This window comes from Mustela lutreola, chromosome 18 (genome assembly GCF_030435805.1).
Source record: "Mustela lutreola isolate mMusLut2 chromosome 18, mMusLut2.pri, whole genome shotgun sequence".
Taxonomy (NCBI): Eukaryota; Metazoa; Chordata; class Mammalia; order Carnivora; family Mustelidae; genus Mustela; species Mustela lutreola.
The window spans coordinates 5,033,069-5,052,125 of NC_081307.1; the positions used below are offsets into that span (position 1 = coordinate 5,033,069).

Sequence of the window (19,057 nt, forward strand, 5' to 3'; positions counted from 1 at the left end):
CTAGAAACAACCTTTGCCCTCATGGAATTAGAAGGATTAGGGTGGGGAAGGAGACATATGGCAAGGGGAAGGGGAGACCATTGTATATAAATCAAACATAGCACTAATACTCTGACCTCCCTTATATGGACTTAAACAACAAAGTGAAAAATAAAGCATGTTACTCTTGCAAAACTATTACTTTATGGTAGGAGCCAGGCAGGGGCTTATGGCCTTCTTTGAGTACCATTTCCTGTTAGTGTAATAGGGTAGGAAAAAGAAGTTGACTTTTATAAAGAAAAATAATCTTACGAAAGTCAGAATATGGACTGTATTATGTAAGTGGTTATTCTCTACTAATGCATTTCATCTTAAAAAAGTCATCAGATGATCCAGGATATAACAATTACTGATAGTTTATTCTTAATGAAACATATTTTTCTTTAATTGAATACATTTTTGACTCTCAGGGATGATTTCTTTGTTTTTATCTATTTAGCGAACATATCTGTCTCTTAGGAGATAAAGCATGTAAAAAGTGGAAAAGTGTGATGAGTGTAAGATGTTTGCTGGAAAACATTAAGCTGCACCGATTTTAGTAGTATTGTTTATCTGTGAAATTTAATGCCGTGTCACTTTACCAAACCACACCAGATATGACACAGAGACAATTTGTTTAAGAAAAGTTTTACTAATGTGTTCTTATTTCAGCAAAGTTATTGCAACAGGTTTAAAAGGCAGACAGACACACTATTACAGGCTCTAAAGTAACAAAGGAATTTTATACAATTAAACTATTACACAGACTGATGAGATTTACTGAATAACAGATCCATAAAAGAAACTAAATCTGAAAGATTAAATCCAGTATTAGCACCTACAGTATCTCTGAAAGTAAAACTTTTAACTGTTTCATTCTCTCCTAATACATTTCTGAACTTTCTCCCAAAAACAGTGCTCTCAAACCCCAAAGATGAAGGAAGGGCATAAGAAACCCCGATACTAAGAACATACAGCCAAAAGAACTTGAAACACTGACTCAGACTTGAGAGTTTTAGTTGGAAATCATTTAACTTACTGTATTTGAACCAATCATAAGATTTCTGTGCACTGAATACTGTATATGAGGAAAGTCTATGAATCATAAGGTTTGCCAGTAGGGACAGTTAAAAATTAGCAATATACAGTATTATTCCTATCAAATTTCTTTTCTCATAAGTTATATTTATAACAAAACTATAATTAAAATATTTATTATACTTGCTTATTACACATTCAGGGACACAGCAGGGACATTTATGTTTGATGGTTTAGCATCCACTTTATTGTGCTTACTTATTTTTGTAAGGAACACGCAACACATACTACATCTTCCCAACATTCAAGGTAATGCAATAATAACAAAATTCTCCAAAGAAAAATAACTGGAAATTGCATTAAATACTGCTTTAATTAGGAATAATTACTATCATAAAACAAATAACATCATACATTATTTTTCCAATGAGTTTCAGTTTAAGAATTTGAACAGCAGAAACAGATCTTTAAGATTTTAGTCATGGCAAAACTGGTAGTTCTTCGAAATCCGGGAGATGCATTAGCAAAACCACAGATACAGCCTACCTTTCACCAAAATCCTGGAGAAAAGCATTTTATGAATTTGAGGGAAATAAGACTGAACACTGGCTGAGATGTGACTGGAAGTTGAGAGCCACCTGGGAAGCTGGCCCAAGGAATGAAGAGAACCACTGGTACTGGTGGCAGATAAGAAAGAAACTTTGTGTTGGGCTAACCAACGGCCTATTTTATTAATGGCTTTGAATAAAAAAAGTGAAATGCTTCATTGTGTTTTCTCAGAAACTAATCAAAAGATTACAGAGTCCTACACAATTTGGAGACACAAAGTGGATGCTGAGCGACTAGAGGTCACTCCAGGTGTGGAATCTTAGAAAGTTAGTCCTTGGAGTAAATGGCACCGTGGCTCTGGCAGCAGATACAAAGGAATGATGCTCTGGAGAGGAGGTAGGGGACACTCTGCAATCGGCCAGTGGATAGATGAGGGTCCCAGCTGGAGGTGGGATCTGCAGTCAGATGCGAAAAGTAGAAGTTTTAGAAAGGGATGCTAAAATAACCTCTACAACATCTCTCCTACACCAGCTCACAGGAGCTCCTCAGTTCTAACAGAATACTTGGATCTGTACTAATTGACTAAGCAACCACATAGCTCAACAGTCTAGAAACACAAGCCCTGGATATTTCAGTCTCTGAACAATCCTGTTACAAGAGGCAGGTAGCACAGCACGGGCTGAAGCAGCGAGTCTGGGGCCAGGCCACCTTGGCTGCTACCTACTAGTCTTTGGTCTTAGACAGTAACTTGGGTTCTCTGTGCCTGACTCTCCTCATCTGAGAAAACTGGAATAATAGTACGTACCTTGTAGGGCCGCTATAGTAGCTTGTAGGCATTGAGAACAGTGCAGGTGCAGAATGAGCACCCACAAAAGTTAGCTACTTTTATCAGTGCTCATTTATTGTGACCGAGTAATGATTATGTTCCAATTTTTAAATAAAGACAATTCAAAGAGAAAACTCTATCAGTCTTTAATAGAGTGATTTTAAACATCTTTAATAAAGGCCATCTCCATGATTTGTTTGTTTTTTTGCTAAATCACTAACTCTCGCGTAATTCCTCAACCTGCACAGAAACCTTAGAGACTTAAGAAAAACCACAGAACTGAATTAATTATTCTTACAGTATCTCCCCCTCCACCAAGATCTCCACCCATACTAGATCCTGGGCCTGAGGAACACGCAGCTCTAAACTGAACAGAAATATCTGCATTCATGAAACTATCCAGAAGTTCCTAATGTAAATCTTTTCCATTTCAAAATTTCACAGTTGCCTGGCTATTGATAGATTAGTCTCTGGTGTGTAATTGCTCAAAACCCCACACCACCCCAGAAAAACATTACATTTAGCAATAATAGCTGCAGAATGAGTCATGATAAATGGGTCATGCCAAGTCAAGGCAGCTGCAATTGATAAAACAAACTTATTCCAATGGCACATAACAAAAACCACACATTAAGGTTCCTGGTTGCTCCACTGAGAAGTGTCATTTGGAAATTGCACACGACATAGTCTATGAGCAAGTAACACTAAGTATTCCCAAACAAGACCTTTTTAAAGAAAGGAAACACATGGCAGAGAATGTCATTATTTAGATTTTGGCTTTCAAAGTCAAAGAATTCAGGTGCCACTTTCATTAGTGCTAAGACGGCAGCTTTGGAATGTTGATTGGTTTATAGGATCTGATAAATTGTACTGGGGTAGACAAAATATATCTTTTAAGAAAGTCTTGAAAAAGAAAAGGGGAGGATAAACATTTAGAATAATCTGATGAACTCTTCCCTCTCCCCATGTTTCTTCTGCTGCAAGAACTTATAGGAGATATGGTGTGAAAACAGGGGTTTTATGGTTCACCAAATTTGGGTTCATATGCCAAACTGTGTTAAACTGAATGACTTTGAGAACACCACTTCATCTATTTGTACCTTGGTTTGCTCATCTCTAAAATGGAGGAAATACTCGGCACACTTTTTGTAAAGAGACATACCATTCACAGAACACCTGGCACAGAGCAGGTGCCCTCGAAATGGCAGTTATTATTACTGTTGCCCTTGGAAGGAGGAGGAGGTCTGGATCTGTTTCTGTGCTCCCCGTTAGTGACAAACACCTGCAAACAGTGAATTAGGAAAGTACAGCAGCAGAACGTTCACTCTCTGTAGAAAGTCTAAATGATTGGAACTGGCAGAAATGGTGCAGTATGATTTTCTGTTACTTAGAAGGCTGTACTAATGGACTATGGTTTCCACATGATTCTGCATCTACACTCCTACCAGTATTAACTGATTTGTTTCTCATTTCTTCAAGGTCATTATATGGATACAGAAGAACATAAATGTTCTAAACAAAAGAATTAAATTTATGGTTTTAACCACCAGGGTAAGTTTTGTTCTATAGGGCAATGAAGCCACCTAAATAAAAGAATCTCCCCTCCACTCTGAAACGTTTCTTTGGTTATTAAAGCCATTCATCATACAGGCAGGGCAATAGCGAAAATGATTTTTATATGCAAAATGTCTAGGATTGTTTTGAATATTAAAACAAGACCTCCTCCCCGGAAAAAACACCCGGCAAAACAAAGTAATAATAAAACCAGTCTGAAAACAATACAGAGGGGGAAAATCAGGATTAAATTCTAGATCACCAAATAGAACTTTGGGTTAAATATACATTTTAAATCTCAAGCCAATACACAGAATATGTCATTATCTAATCATTTATTTGCCATGCAGGGAAGAAAACTCATGCATGCTACAAATGACAAAAACTGCACATAAATCACATAATTTTTTACCTTTAATTCTATGGTTTATCTTCCACTGCTCATGCCTCTGTCTTCATAAATGGTGATTTCAATCTAAACAGCATAGCTGTTAAGAAAACACACTGGAGAACGGAACATATAAAAGGGGGCTGTGGAAAGATGATGTGAATGATCTGCACAGACTTTGCTTTCAATTTCCTTTACTCATTTTTGAATTATTAATAATTTCTCCTACTTAAGTTAGACGTGATGCTTTCTCCAACTTGCAAAAAACTTTAAGAAATCTAACTGCCTGTAGTACTCTACATGTAATTCCCCACCCCCACCCTCCACCCCCAAACGTTGTTTATTTTTTGGGAAAAAGAATTCTGAAAAAAGATGCTGTATTGTAGAACTAGGGGGTTCTTAGCTGAGAACTAAGGAAGGTAATGAATTCAGGGGTTCAAAATGCCCTGTAGTTATCTGCAAACTTTTTCTTGGGAGAGGGTTCATAACCTCTAAGAGTTTAAGAACCACTGCCACAGAGTATAATAAAACTGCTGAAATTATTATCAGCCGGAAGGCCTGGGATTATCTGACCTCGGTTTTTAAAAAAATTTATTTTACTCATGATTCCAGTTATCAAGCTAAATTAGTTTTTTTGCAATTTTATTTACCAAATTCACTTAGTGAGTTTCAAAGCTTACTGACTCTAAAAATATGCACAGTATGTCAAAGGTAATGAAATTATACATCTGGCAGCTGTAACTGATTTCAACTAGTCCAATGAACCCATGGAACTGCAATTCATTTGGATGACAAGTCTCACCACACATTATGAGTTTATGCATTTCAAAGAAGCTTTAGGTTCAGAGTTTCTGCAGCTGAAACACATTACTCATGCCACCCCCATTATTACTACAAGATGCCCTCAGAACCACCAAGAAAGAAGGTAACCAGAATATTAAACAATCCAAAGACCTGCATGATGCAGAGGAAGGAGACGTGCTTTAAGAAAAATGTTGGAGACGGGAGGGTTGAGGTAGGTAAACAATTCAGAGAAGGTCCCTAGGGCAAATACAAGAGAAGGGACCTAAATTCTCTCTAGTTGATGCCAAAGAGTGCTGTCAAAATTTTCTTTTTATAGATATTTAGACTTTATGATCTGGACAAAAAAGATACAACTCGAAGTCCTCTCTCAATGGGATCTGTCAGGAGGAGGCCTTGGGGAGCATATATCTTCTCATTCTGCTCTTGAATGTATTTGGACACTTTCTTCAGAACCTGATGGAAGGAAATACCATAGCTTTTAACAAATGTCATTAGACTTCCCATTAAGTATTAGCTGGATCTCAAAATACTCAGGCAGTGGAATTAGCTTTTAAAAGAAGAAATGGGTATTCACATGAAGGGACACAGCTGTGAGTATTTGGCACACGCCGGTTGTGTACGACATATGGCACAGCCTGATGGACTCTGCAAGGCACACGGTCTTCAATGCGGTGTAAGTACCCGTGCGTACAAAATCATGAGCGCCAGCCCCTCCTTCTTACCTGCTGTCGTCTCAATCCTGGATATAGAGAAATAAGTAGGTGATTATATACACAAAAGTTGGTTGTACTTTTCTCTTTCCCACTCATCAAGTGTTGTTAATGTGACACCAAGGTACTTCTTGGGCATTCCCTTTAAGACTTAAGAACAGCTGCTTCTCTCCTTTGAATGTTTTCATCAATTTTAAGTAATGATACAAAGTTGGCCCATTAACAAGAGATAGCCCAATTAGTTTAAAACTTAAAAGTTTATTTCCTTTGTAAAGCATGTGACAGCTGCCTTGGAGTTTCTGATGACAAGCGTCTTATATCATTTCCACCACTGCATGTAATGCTACTCTGTAGTCTGCTCTTGTGTCCTTGATGGGAACTTTGGTTTATAAGTTTAGAATTAAGGTTGTAAAAGTCAAAGCAAATGCAGACAAAAGCCAGATAGGATACAAAGGAACTTCTGGAAATTGCCAAATCTCTAGCTTTAATAAGGGCAATTCTGAGACTGATAAGGTAGAAGAAAATAAATCTTAGTAGCTATATACAAAATCAAAGAGTTACATGTTTTATTTCAGATTCAAAGTCATCATAACCCTTTTTTGGCTCTAATGTTCAAAAAGGCTTTGATCCAGTTCTTTAATTACTATACATTTTCTTAGATTCTTTCATACTATCAGCATATGCTGAAATCCTGGATAAGTGTGATCATGACATAAGGGAAAAAAAGAACGGTATGAGGATAAAGTTAGAGATTAAGAAACAAATTAAGTATGGGTCTATAATGTACCAGGGCAAACTAACAAAATTAGGATGCTACAATTTAGGTGCTGTAGTATAAGCTGATTTAGAATTTAAAACACAAAGTTTCCATAACAAATCTTCTTACTGAAGGAAAAGGAAATTTAAGTAAGTTTATTCAAGTTGCATCTTTGAGAATACTAAATTTCATGTTCTAAAAGAGAATGATGTTAATTAAAGAGCAATCTGCAGGGTTCTTCAGGTAGTGAATTAAGAATACCAATTCTAAAGAAATCTTTTTTTTTTCATCTAATTATCTGAAGTAATAATACAAGTATCATTCTCCTATTTTCAACTCTCAAAGAACTCGTGTGATGTTTGATCTTTTATGGGCAAAAAAGAAATCTTAAGCACTATCTTTCTATCAGTTTGTCAATCACGCTAAAATAACGAATAGAAGGAAGTAGCCCATAAAGGTGCCCAACTCAGGACCCTCAATCTTCTCTCCAATTTCTTCCTTGGCTCACCTGCCAGAATTGGAAATTGGAGAGTTGGTCTACCCTTACTCCCATTCATTTCCACTAGGGGGTACAGTCAGAAAAGTGCTTGCATGACTGGTTTCAAAGAAAGGATTCCTTCAGAACAGCTTTTCCTCCTCTCTCCTTGGGTACAGGTTACCAGCAAAGAAACAGCATGCCTTTATTTGATTCAAGGGTAACTCTGTTGTGCAAGGTTTTTATTTAAACGTTAATAACATTCATGTGCACTTAGGTATCAGTTCAGAAAGAAAACAATGTTTTCTTTTTGCATAAGCTCCAAATCCTCTTAAACCACTCTGGTGAAGGCAGGACTGCCTTAAACAAGATGCTCTTAAACTCCTAGTCTCTTTAGCAACAAAAAAGCATTAACATGAGTAAACTCATACTGCATCCCAGGCAGGACAAAGTAACGTTTTTATTCCCAAGAAACTTTATGTTAACATTTTAGCCATAGTTTATTATTTTTGGTAAATCAATGTCAAAACAAACTATAATACTCAACAAAATTATCGGTTATCCTCAAACCCTTAATAAAACCTCAATCTCTATAATATTTACAAAGCTAAACACAATCAAACCTCAGTAAAGACTATTATCCTCCTTGAGAATATTAAAGTGGAGAGACGCTCAAGAAAAAATACAGACCTTCAAGAAAAAATATCCTAAGTGAAGCTAAGTGAGAACAGCAGGATCTTAGTACTTTCAGAAATAACTAGGTTGCTTCCAATTTATTCCTTTTACAGATTATAGCACACAAGCAGAAGGGATGTTATGAAAAAGGCAGACAGCTACTGAGAGGAGAAGCTTCTACAAACCCATTTGTTCTCTAATTATAATGGGCAACAACGATAGAGAAATAACACTGAAGTCTTTATCTTCATTTTAAATCAATAAACAGCACATTATAGGAAAAAAAAAGCATGATTGTTCTAGTGAGTTTTAAAAGGCTTATTTACAATTTCAAAAAATTTAACCCACATGACAAAGTGTAAGCACTATTATATTTGGCTTACTATTTGCAGACTAAAAATTTTAGTGTTTAGAACAATACAGACTAACTGACCCAATCCTGTCCTTTCATAAAGTGGAAAATAATAGTACAGAAATTCCTAAGGGACAAACTGGAGATTAGGAGGGCAGCTGTGTTCTAGTATCACTGTATCAAAATGACAAATATACATTTAATATTTTCTTTTAAAAGTATAAGTCTTAATTAGCATCATTCCAGTTATTCATTTGGCATGATCTAGTCACTCATGCCCAGTTTCTAAAATAAAATCACCCACTTAAAAAAATGTGGCCACACCTTAAATTTTGGTTTCTTGGCTAATTTTATTTGGTCCTTAAAAAAAAAAAAAGACTTTATTTATTATCTGAGAGAGAGCAGAGCAGGAGTACATAGGTGAGGCTGGGGAGGAAAGGGAGTAGCAGGTTCCCCACTGAGTAAGGAGCCCAATGTGAGCTTGATCCCAGGACCCCGAGATCATGACCTGAACCAAAGGCAGATGCTTAACAAACTGAGCCACCCAGGCGTCCCTAATTTTATTTGGTCTTTACTTGCTTTATAATACTCCATATAAAGAAAGAAACCTTGATTAGTCTTACAAAGTAGTACCTTCTTTATCGCCTATGAATCCAAGGTAAAACATGTATTAGGACCAATTTCCACTCTATTCCTGATACAGAGAACTTCAAGATTAATAATCAAAGGGATATTTATTTGTTGACTGACTGTAGGCTCCATGCCCAAGGTGGGGCTTGAACTTAAAACTCCAATATCACAAGCTGCATATGCTCTACCAAATGAGCCAGTCAGGTGCCCCCATAGTTAAAGGGATTTTAATTAAAAGCTGCTAAATGTTTTAAGCAGCTAAATAAGTTAGCAGCTCCTAAAAAAGATTACTTATACCTGGAAAACACACATACACACACACACACACACATTAGTGTGTGTCTATACATATATATGTATATACACAAACTTAATTTTTAAATTCATCTTAAGAGAATACTATTATGCATTTACCATATGTGAGGAAATACATTAATTCTAACACCCATTTTACAGTTGAGAGCTCAGGCTTAGAGAGATTAATTTGTCCATGATCCCATAATTAATGTAATTGACTTGGCTAGTACCCAATTACCAATTTCTTTTTACAACTGACAATAGAAGGAGGTATCTATCTATTTCAGCAAATGCACATGGATAAATAAAAGTTAATTAAAATCTTATCAACAAATGTAAAAGCTATAGTGAAATGACAACTCAATTGTCTAATACTCCACTAAGCATGAACAAAATTCTCTAGAAGCTGTAATTCTACCTTAAATTGGTCATGTCCTACACTTTTTAAAATGAACATCCCCCCATGGCCTAGTTTCCAGCCATATGAATTCAGCCCGACCCCTCCTACATTCAGTTCCTCATCAAATCTTGGTTCCACTATCACCACAGTCCTTGAATTTGTTCCCTCCTTCCATCTCTACGGCTCCATTCCCTGTCCAGGCACCCATCATTTCTCGCCTGGATTTCCATGGAGCATCCTACCTGGTTTCCCTACTTCCACTTTCATACTTTTTTTTCCCCCCTAAAGAGATTGCTTTAAAATGAGTATCTGATCATATCACTCTTCCACTTAAAATCTTTGAGTAGTTTCCCCGCTGCACTGAAAGTAAAATCTGAACATCTTTCTATGGACTACACACTCCTACATGCTACAGCTCCTCCTAACCTCTCCAAATTCACCTGTGGCTCCTCTCTCCACTCTGGCCTTCTTACAGTTCCCAGGACCCATCACGCTCTCTGGACCTTTGCAAACACTAATCTCTCTACCTGAATGGTCCCAGGATTTGCATTCTTCATGTAGCCACTTATAGGTTACCACTTCAGAGGTCTTTCTGACCACACAATCTAAATTAGGCCTCTCCTAATATTTTCTATCACGGGAAAGTTTGTTTTCTTCAAGATGCTTATCACTATTTATAATTTAGTTGGTTTTGTTTCCTTTGCATCAATCATTACCACTAAATTATAAATATCACAAAGTCAGCAATCATGTTTGCCTTATTCTGTTACATCCCCGGCACACTGTTTAGCACATTGTAGGCTTTCAATATTTACCAAATGAATGAATCCCTTGTCCCTTCACTCAGCGAATGTACTATTAAAGAGAAGCTGCAGACTGAAAGCTGATACTGATCCTTTAAAACTTCTGATTTTTGAATGCTGAACAGGAATGAAAGTTACCTGCTTCTCTGTATGATATGGAAAAAAATATATTAACTACTAATTTAGTTATTTAAATATACCCTTTTAGTAACACTAAGACAGTTCATGTCAGGATGCTAATGAAGCATATGGCAGTATTTTTAGCCAGTAACTCTCAAAAATACTTCAGATGCAACTGTATTTGCTTTCCACTATATAGAGTCCATGACAATCACAGGGACACTTCTATTAGGTGGGGTATAATCTGTAATACAGATATCCTTATAGCATTTTAGTTGCTAAACATGCTCAAAGTTAAATAATATATTAGGGGTTTACTGTGATTAACTTAAATTCCTTCAAAACACATTCAGTGAGTGCCTAAAACATCTCAGGGCATGGTGGTGGGCATGAAGAGGGACACAAAATGGTTAAAGCACTGTCCCTGACCCAAGAAAAATACATCCCTGAAGGGCAAATGAGAATGTAAACTGCTACATTCCAAAATTAAGACAGGTTAAGTGCCAGGAAAAGAGACATAAACAAAATATTGTGGGGATACAAACACGAGAAAGAATTCTGATTTGAAGAATAGGAAAAGTGAGACGATAGGAGGATCTAATGGACTGGGGAGATTTGAACGGGGGAAGAATGGCACTATAGGTGGAGGAAAACCTCAGAGGGTGTGCTTGTTGCCTGGCAAGAGAATGAGTCTGGCTGAAAGATAAAGTAAAGAAGGGGTGGGAGACAAAGCTGGAAAGATAAGTTGGAGGTCACTTGGAGACAGGGCTTAGACTTGACTGTTAGTAAATGAGAAGCCAGGGAAGGCCTCTGACTTTGGAAGAGTATGAGAGGAAGTAATGCAGTGATTTTTGTTTTTGTTTTGATTGCATGCGAGTTGAGAGAGGGGCACAGCAGGAGAGAGAGAGAGAGAGAGAGAGAGAATCTCAAGCAGACTGTCTGCTGAGTGCAGAGCCTGACACAGGGCTCAATCCCAGGACCCCGAGATCATGACCTGAGCCAAAATCAAGAGCTGGAGGCTCAACTGACTGAGCCACCCCACTTACATAGTGTTTTATGAAGGCAGCAGCAGATGGTTTGGAAAAATAAGAGAATGGAAGAAATGAAACTTGTGAGACTATTTCAAATAACTGAGAGACAGGTAATAAGGACACATATTAGAACAGTGGCAGAGGAAATCATGAAAAGTTAGTGAATGAGAAAATGGAAGATATTTCAGCTTTAACAACTGATAATTTCTTCATCCTCCACACCTTAAGATGGTACTGAAAAAGGCAGGGTGCTATTACACAAAATGTGGAGATGCGAGGTTTGCCTTTTGGACACTGAAGCTGAGAAGCTGGCAACACCAGATCCAGCAGGCAGATGGAAAGAGAATATAAGAACTCAAGTCACAGGATAAAACTGAAGACAGAGACTTGGGGAAAACAAGAGGATTCTCAGAAAGCTATACAGAATGAGAATATAGATTTTCCACAGTTTTCTTAAGTGTAAGCTAATCTGAACACCAGTATGTCAACTTCATGTTGACTGAACAATTTTGACCAATTTCTGAAAGACTCAGGATTCTTTACTATGTGCTCTAGACATAGGAGCAACAACAAAATTTGAATTATTATTACTATACATGCTCCTTTAAGTTTAATGGCAACTGTCATCTTGTAAACATGTCAACAGCTCACCGTTTTTCACAATTTTAAGAGATTTTGTGAAAACAATGGTAGCCTTACCTTCTCATAATGAGTTTCCATGCATAAGAAGATGGTGTATGCTGTTAAACAAGCCAAACAGCCTTCAAGATAGGATTGGCCTCCAAGCTTCTCTGCTTCTGCATACAGGTTATTCAGAGTTCGAACTGTTTCTTCAAACTGCTGTCTATCAATCTGTAATGAAAAAAAGAATTTAAAAATAAGTTTTGGGAAAAAAAAGATCAACTACTCACTAATGCTTGCTATCACTAATTTGTTCTGCTATTTTGTCAACATTCTTAACCACTAGTTGGCAAACATTTTAGGCGATGAAATGGGGACCTATGTTACCAAAATTGCTTAGTCTTTGTTTAATCTTATCCCCTCTTATGGACACTGGATAACTTCAAGACTCAAGACAGTATCTCTTTATTCTCTATACTGAGTATCAAGTAACTTCATAAAATGATACAACCCTGGGGTACCTGGGTGGCTCAGCTGACTGTGTGTCCGACTCTTGGTTCTGGCTCAGGTCATTATCTCATGGGTTATGGCATCGAGCTCCATGTTGGGCTCTTGTGCTCAGTAGGGGATTTGGTGGAGAGTCTCTCTCTCTCTCTCTCCATCCTGCTGCCACCGCCCTCCCACCCAGGCCCCCACTCATGAGTATGCTCTCTCTGAAATAAATCAATCTTAAAAAAAAATTATATAATCCTTCCAACTTCCATTCACTTACATCAACATTTTCTGAGCACCTACCATCAGACAGGTGTTAAGACAGCTTAGAGAAAGATGAGTAAGACACTGTCTTAGTCCTCCAAGAGTTGACAGTCATGAAAGCAGAATAGGTATGGAAACATAAAAACATAACAGATTGACAAAGTACTATGGTGGAGGCATATGGTGGGGGCACAAAAGGAAGGAGATACTCTCTTTATTTCAAAAGAGCAGGTAATCTTGTTATTTTTTTAAAAAGTTTTTATCTAAATTCCAGTTAGCATAATATTAGTTTCAGGTACACAAAAGAGTAATTCAACACTTGCATACAACACCTGATGTTCATTACAAGAGCACTGCTAATCCCCATCACCCATCTCACTGATCCCCCCACCAACCTCCCTTCTGGTAACTACCCGTTTTGTTCTCTATAGTTCAGAGTCTGTTTCATGGTTTGCCTCTCTCGCTCTTAAGAGCAAGTAATCTTAAATTGAGTCCCCAAACACTGGAATCTACTGAAAGTTCACACTGAGACAAAATCTCAAACTATCACAGAAGTCTTCACACCAAGTCATTCCTATTACGTTTCTATTCAGTGACACCACTATCTCACATTTACACTAATACTACCATTGTCATCCATCTTCACTTTAATCTCCTGCTTTCACTTTTTTTCTCCTAACTTTGTAGATTTCAAACCTCAAAGCTTGTACCTTACAACTTTTACCCATTAGCAGAGTATTTCATGTAACACTGTCATTCTCGGCAAAAAAAGACAATTTATCTGTCCTTACTCTAGGCCCTCTCTCACACATTTGCTTTGCTCCTGAAAGGAGTAACTCCTTACATATAAATTCTATCTTTTATGAAGTCTTTTTTTTTTTTTTTTTGAGAGAGACTCTTAAAGCAGGCTCATGCTCAATGTAGAGCCTGACATGGGGCTCAATCTCGCAACCCAGAAATCATGACCTGAGCCAAAATCAAGAGTCAGAGGCTTAACCAACTGAGCCACCCAGGTGCCTCACTTTTGTTAAGTCTTTCTATAGAAACAGATGGGGAAAAAAGTCAAATAATTTCAATATACAGTTTGAGACAAAACAGACCCAAGACTATAATTTTTTAAAATGCAAAACAATTGGGGCACCTGTGTGGCTCAGCATTAGCCTCTGCCTTTGGCTCAGGTCATGATCCCAGGGTTCTGGGATCCAGCTCCACAGCTCCACATCTCCACATAGGCTCTCTCTCTGCTCAGCGGGGAGCCTGCTTCCCCCCCCCTCCCCCGCCCGCCTCCCCACCCTCTGCCTACTTGTGATCTCTCTCTCTGCCAAATAAATACATAAAATCTTAAAAAAAAAAGTGAAACAATTAATGATAATCACCTTTAAGCAGTTAAAATCCTTTGAGTTAGAGGCAGTTGCAATTACTGTTTTTCCTTTGTATGGAGATACTATTGAGGACTCAAAGAGCCAAAGGCATGAAAAACTTTAATGTGAACTTTAAAGTGGTGGCAGCTCTCCTGTTTTTCAAAAGGAGCTACTTTTAATTTCCCAGAATATTCAGAGTTTCTGACAAGGGTTGGGTGGGTGGAGATGGAGCTAGAAGTCAGGGTAGCATTCCTGTACTGAGCCACCACTTGAAGAATGGTCATCTGAGGAATCTATGTCAGAGTTCTCATTCCCTGAAAATGGACTTTGTTCACTTCATGAACAAATATTTATAACAAATTGTTATCTTTACTAGTTATGGCCAAGTTAACACCTTCAGTTTGTCACATTGGCAAATCTACAAAAGTCTAAATAATTTAAAAAAATGCACATCTGATCTACCAAAAATGTTATGATCTGATAAGAAAAGTTCTATGAATTATTTACATTTCTTTGGATACAGTGTGATTCAAAACCATGGGATCCAACTAGGAGACATTTTATTTATGACTAGAATTACTAGTCATACCAGAAACATGAATTCTTAAAAAAGTTATTCCAAGATTATAGTGCTTTATAGGATTGAGGTAAATCATAGATCATTAAAAAAAAATCCAAGGTGAAGGATTTTTAAAAAAAAAGTTTAATAAAAAATTTAAAAAGTCAGTAATTTCTTAGAAAGGTCACTAAAAAAGAAAAGAGGGTAAAACGCATGCTAGGCAGCAGTAAAGGCATACCAGGGCTCAACAGAACAAATGTGGGCATTTTCCTCTCACTCCGCTATGAAGAACACTTGTCAGTGCCGTCCTTTGGGCACTTGAAGACTGAGATCAAAGCTACGTCAAAACTGGGAGATTTGTGAAGTGGGAGTCAAATATAAATTTGAAACAATAAGCACTGAAATTCAGAAGAAAATAGGAATCAGACTCATTTTCCAAGAACTTTTGTTTCCTGAACTATGTAGTAGAAAGCATGGAGCGGAAGCTTAAAGTGATCATAAGTCAAAGGTAACAAGTCAAAGGTAATTTCCACCAACTAGGTATAGACGCATATTTTTAAAGGTATGTAAGGGAAAAAATGCTTCAATTATAGATCACTCATTTCTGTCCTACCAAGGGTGCCCAACGTGTCTGTATTTTGGCTAAAGTGAGGATAAAGCTTTCTTCAGGAACTGTCCTGGCAACAAAGTACTTAAGCATCCAAGCATTACATTCTAACAGGCAACAGAAAAAGTAAACTTGTTAGAGGTACTTGGTGCTCAGTTGTTGGGCCTTTGCCTTTAGCTCAAGTCATGATCCCAGGGTGCTGGGATCAAGCCTCACATTCGGCTCCCTGCTTGGTGAGAAGTCTGCTTCTGCTTCTCCCTCTCCTACTGCCCCGCTTGTGTTCCCTCTCTAGCTCTCTCTCTCTGTCAAATAAATAAAAAATCTTAAAAAAAAAAAAAAAAGTAAACTTGTTACAGGCAGAACTTGTCCTTACTCCCAGATTAAAGGGTACAAATATATGTGTGTTTAATGCTTTAAAGTAATACAAAACATTTGTATATTAGTTTCTTCCTCTATTAAATTGCCAAGTGTGATGTTCTCACAAAAGGAAAATCAGCCCCAGTGGCAGAACAATCAGTAAAATTCTAGGGTAAGTCGTAGAAACAAAGACAGAAACCTTTCAATTTTCCATCAAACAAAGCAAAGAAAATTTAAACCTGTAATTTAAATTTGATTTCAAGCATTAAAAGAAAAATCAAAGCTCTCCTAAGCAGTTTAAAGTATAAACTAGTGTTTTAACCCAAACATTTAAAAAAAGAAAAAGAAAAAAAAAAACCCAAACCCCTCAAAGACCCAACTGAACAGCACCAAATAACACTCCATATAGTACTCAGAGTCACAAGCAGTTCTAGGCTATAATCTGAAGTCAAAGAAATAAAAGGACTAAAGAATTTAGAAACATCAATTTCCTGTAAGAGTCAGTGGATCTGTGACTACATTGTGTTTCTGTATTGACTATAAAATAAAGGCTCTACCACACACAGAGTGGAAGGCTAATGTTTGATTATGCATACATGTATTTGGCTCAGTTATGCACTGGAAGTTTGACTTTAAAACCTTTAAACAAAGGAGTCTTTTTTTTTTTTAATTTTTAAAAGATTTTATTTATTTATTTGACAGAGAGAGATCACAAGTAGGCAGAGAGGCAGGCAGAGAGAGAGGAAGGGAAGCAGGCCCCCCCTGCTGAGCGGAGATGCGTGACTCGATCCCAGGACCCTGAGATCATGACCTGAGCCGAAGGCAGCTGCTTAATCCACTGAGCCACCCAGGCGCCCAAACAAAGGAGTCTTATAACATCCAAGTAAGTGTGGTAAATAGTTTACACTCCGATTTAAAAGTACATAAATAGTCTAAGAGTATAACAGGCTTACAACCAAAACATTTGCTTCATTTCACACAAGCCCTAACATGTAAAACATGTTAACTGTGATGTTAAATTATTTTAAAAATAACATTCAGTAGCTCTAGCCAACAGGCAACTTGCTCAATTTCTACCTCTTCGAACCACAGTGGAAATGGGCACCCAGTGTCCAGCTGAGTTAACCCAACATCGAGACAATAAACTACAGCCCCATTTATATGGCATTTCACGGAGAAGTTACTCTACAAACCATCTTTATAAAGCATACCTGATCTTTCATTTGCACTTAAACATACTTAGGTCACTAACCTGACCACAGTAATAACTTAATGTCGAAGGACACTACAATTGATATACACTGATTTTCCAAACCTGGCAATCAGGTAGAACCACCTACCTGTTACAAGCTGGTTTTAAACGACTGCTATACATTTCTCTAGTACAGACTCATCTACACCCACTTACCCCATGACCAGTATTTCTTACTCCCACACCCACAGTGCACCTAATCAACTTAGTCCCTCACCCTCCTCACCAAGGTGAAAACAGCACAAAACCTGCTCCCATCTAACCAGAAACTGATCTCTAAAAAGGAAACAGAATGTAGAGTAACATGGATCAAGACCAAAAGATCTTTCTTCGGGTGGGTAAACACATGCAGGTACAAGAAAACACACATACATGCTAACTTCATTGCACTTTTAAAATACAATACAATGATATCCCCCCAAACCCCCTTTAGTCTGAAGAAGGAGGAAACACAGGCAGCCCATTCTTCCATTTCTGTATGCAGGGTTGCCTAAGGGACCTATATCCTCATGCCAATTTTGATATGCAAGTCAACAAAACACAGGTGGTTCCCAGTGATCGCAATTGGGAATGACTGCTCTAAGGCCTTGTTCTGAGACCTTTCCGTGTCCAGGCCAATCTAATGCTCTGCGTTTTTCACGTTCCAAGAAGGCCTGTCTGTACTGCCTGGCATAGTAACTTAATAAACCCTTTGTGCCGAGCAGTGAGTGCGACCAGCACAACAGTCACAAACGCCAGTCACGAGAATGATGACTTCCTGGCTAGGTAGGAGGATGCAGCTTACAACGTGCTGATTTAGGTGGCTTGGAACCGCAGGAATTAGTTTCTCATCACTGCTGTCAACAACCCGGGATGGAGGTGGGAGGGGACAGCCGGGAAGAAGACGGCGGGCTGGGTACAGACTCCGGGCATGGGCACCAGAGTTCTACACGGTCATCACACCCGGGACTTGGGCTTTTTCGTCCTCCTCCAAGCACCATGTCTTGCTCAGTGACCCCCTTCTGACCAAGGCTCCTTCTTTGCCTGCCCCTCCCCAGAGCCGCGAGACACTCAGCGGGGCTGGTGTCATACTCCCTCCCGTCCCTGAAGAGCCCTCCCTCGCCCAGAGCTGGCGCGGGGAGTCAGTCTACGTACCCGGTTCTCCAGCTCCGCGGGGAACTTGGTCTGGAACTGGCACCGTGTGCCACTGCTGTAGTCTCGCTGAATGAATACCTTCCCGGACACCGGCGCCTGCTGCGGCCTCATGGCGAGGACAGGACCGGCGCGCTGCGGGTTCGGGGTGGGGGAGGGTAGTGGAACACCAACCAGGGTCAGATCCCCGGCCTGGACCCAGGACTCCAGCCCGCCAGCCCACCAGCCGTCCCCACAGGCCAAAGCGGCCCAAGACCTCCCCCGCCCCACTTCCCTTCACCCATACTGTCACCGCAGGCCTTTAGCTACAGCCCCGGCCCAGGCCCCGCGCCCCCCACAGCCCGGTTCGGCCCGGGAAACACAAACCCGCCTCCTCTGCCCTCCAGCTGCACTCGCACCGCCCACGTCGTCACTTACGGCCTGCCGCAAAAGGCCTCTTTCCCCGCCCCTCAACTCGGCCTCCTGCCTCAAGGCCAGGGCCCACCCTCTCCCCGGCCGTAAAGCGACTCTGGTGAGGCTGCGCGGTGCTGAGTAGAGGCACGCCCAGGGGGCGGGGCCCGGGCCGATTCCGCCTCCTGTCCCTCCGGGAGGAGCCTACACGGAAGGAAAAGGCCGTGTCGGGAGGGGCGCGGCGTTGGGAACTCTGGAGGCTGGGCTCTCCTGAAGGTTGCGGAGGTCCAAGACTCGGGACTTCCCCGTGGTGTCATATCCGTGCGTGTCATTTCCCTCGTAATGGTTGAGGTAGTTTTTGATCACCGATGTAAGGCGTCATTTTCACTCTTGATTGGATGTCCTAGCTTACACGTGGGACACCACCCGACCTTCTACAAAACAAACTGCTCCAAAACACAAATTTGGAGATGGAAAGCAGACCTCTCGGGGCCCTTTTGGCAAGGCGGCGGGGGAAAGCGAGGACAAAGAACCTGCTTGGGCTTTATTATCAAGATCCCTCCCCTCAAATCTCTGAGGTGTAACCGCTCCTCCTA

General features: G+C 39.5%; 1 protein-coding gene across 3 annotated transcripts; it reads right to left on the reverse strand.

Moving 5' to 3' along the window:
- Positions 1 to 650: 650 nt before the first annotated feature.
- Positions 651 to 18,547, reverse strand: GOLGA7 (golgin A7). 3 transcript variants are annotated; one of them, XM_059156139.1, is made up of 6 exons: positions 18,438 to 18,547; positions 18,075 to 18,206; positions 12,127 to 12,279; positions 5,529 to 5,630; positions 4,398 to 4,460; positions 651 to 2,060 (listed from the first exon to the last, which is right to left on the reverse strand). In XM_059156139.1, the coding sequence occupies exons 2-5, from the start codon at positions 18,183 to 18,185 to the stop codon at positions 4,413 to 4,415; spliced, it is 414 nt and encodes a 137-aa protein (XP_059012122.1). In that variant the 5' UTR covers positions 18,186 to 18,206; positions 18,438 to 18,547; the 3' UTR covers positions 651 to 2,060; positions 4,398 to 4,412. The 3 variants fall into 3 exon arrangements, with proteins under 3 accessions (XP_059012122.1, XP_059012120.1, XP_059012121.1); XM_059156137.1 differs by having other exon boundaries at positions 18,489 to 18,507; XM_059156138.1 differs by lacking the exon at positions 18,438 to 18,547 and having other exon boundaries at positions 4,398 to 4,465; positions 18,075 to 18,424.
- Positions 18,548 to 19,057: the final 510 nt, after the last annotated feature.

Coding starts and splice junctions, on each gene's coding strand:
- GOLGA7 (XM_059156139.1), bottom strand. CDS start 18,185: ATGAGGCCGCAGCAGGCGCCGGTGTCCGGGAAGGTATTCATTCAGCGA. Junction 12,280..18,074: donor CCGCGGAGCTGGAGAACCGG/GTACGTAGACTG, acceptor TTTTCATTACAG/ATTGATAGACAGCAGTTTGA. Junction 4,461..5,528: donor TTGAGAGAGGACTTCGAGTT/GTATCTTTTTTG, acceptor TATGCTGTTTAG/ATTGAAATCACCATTTATGA.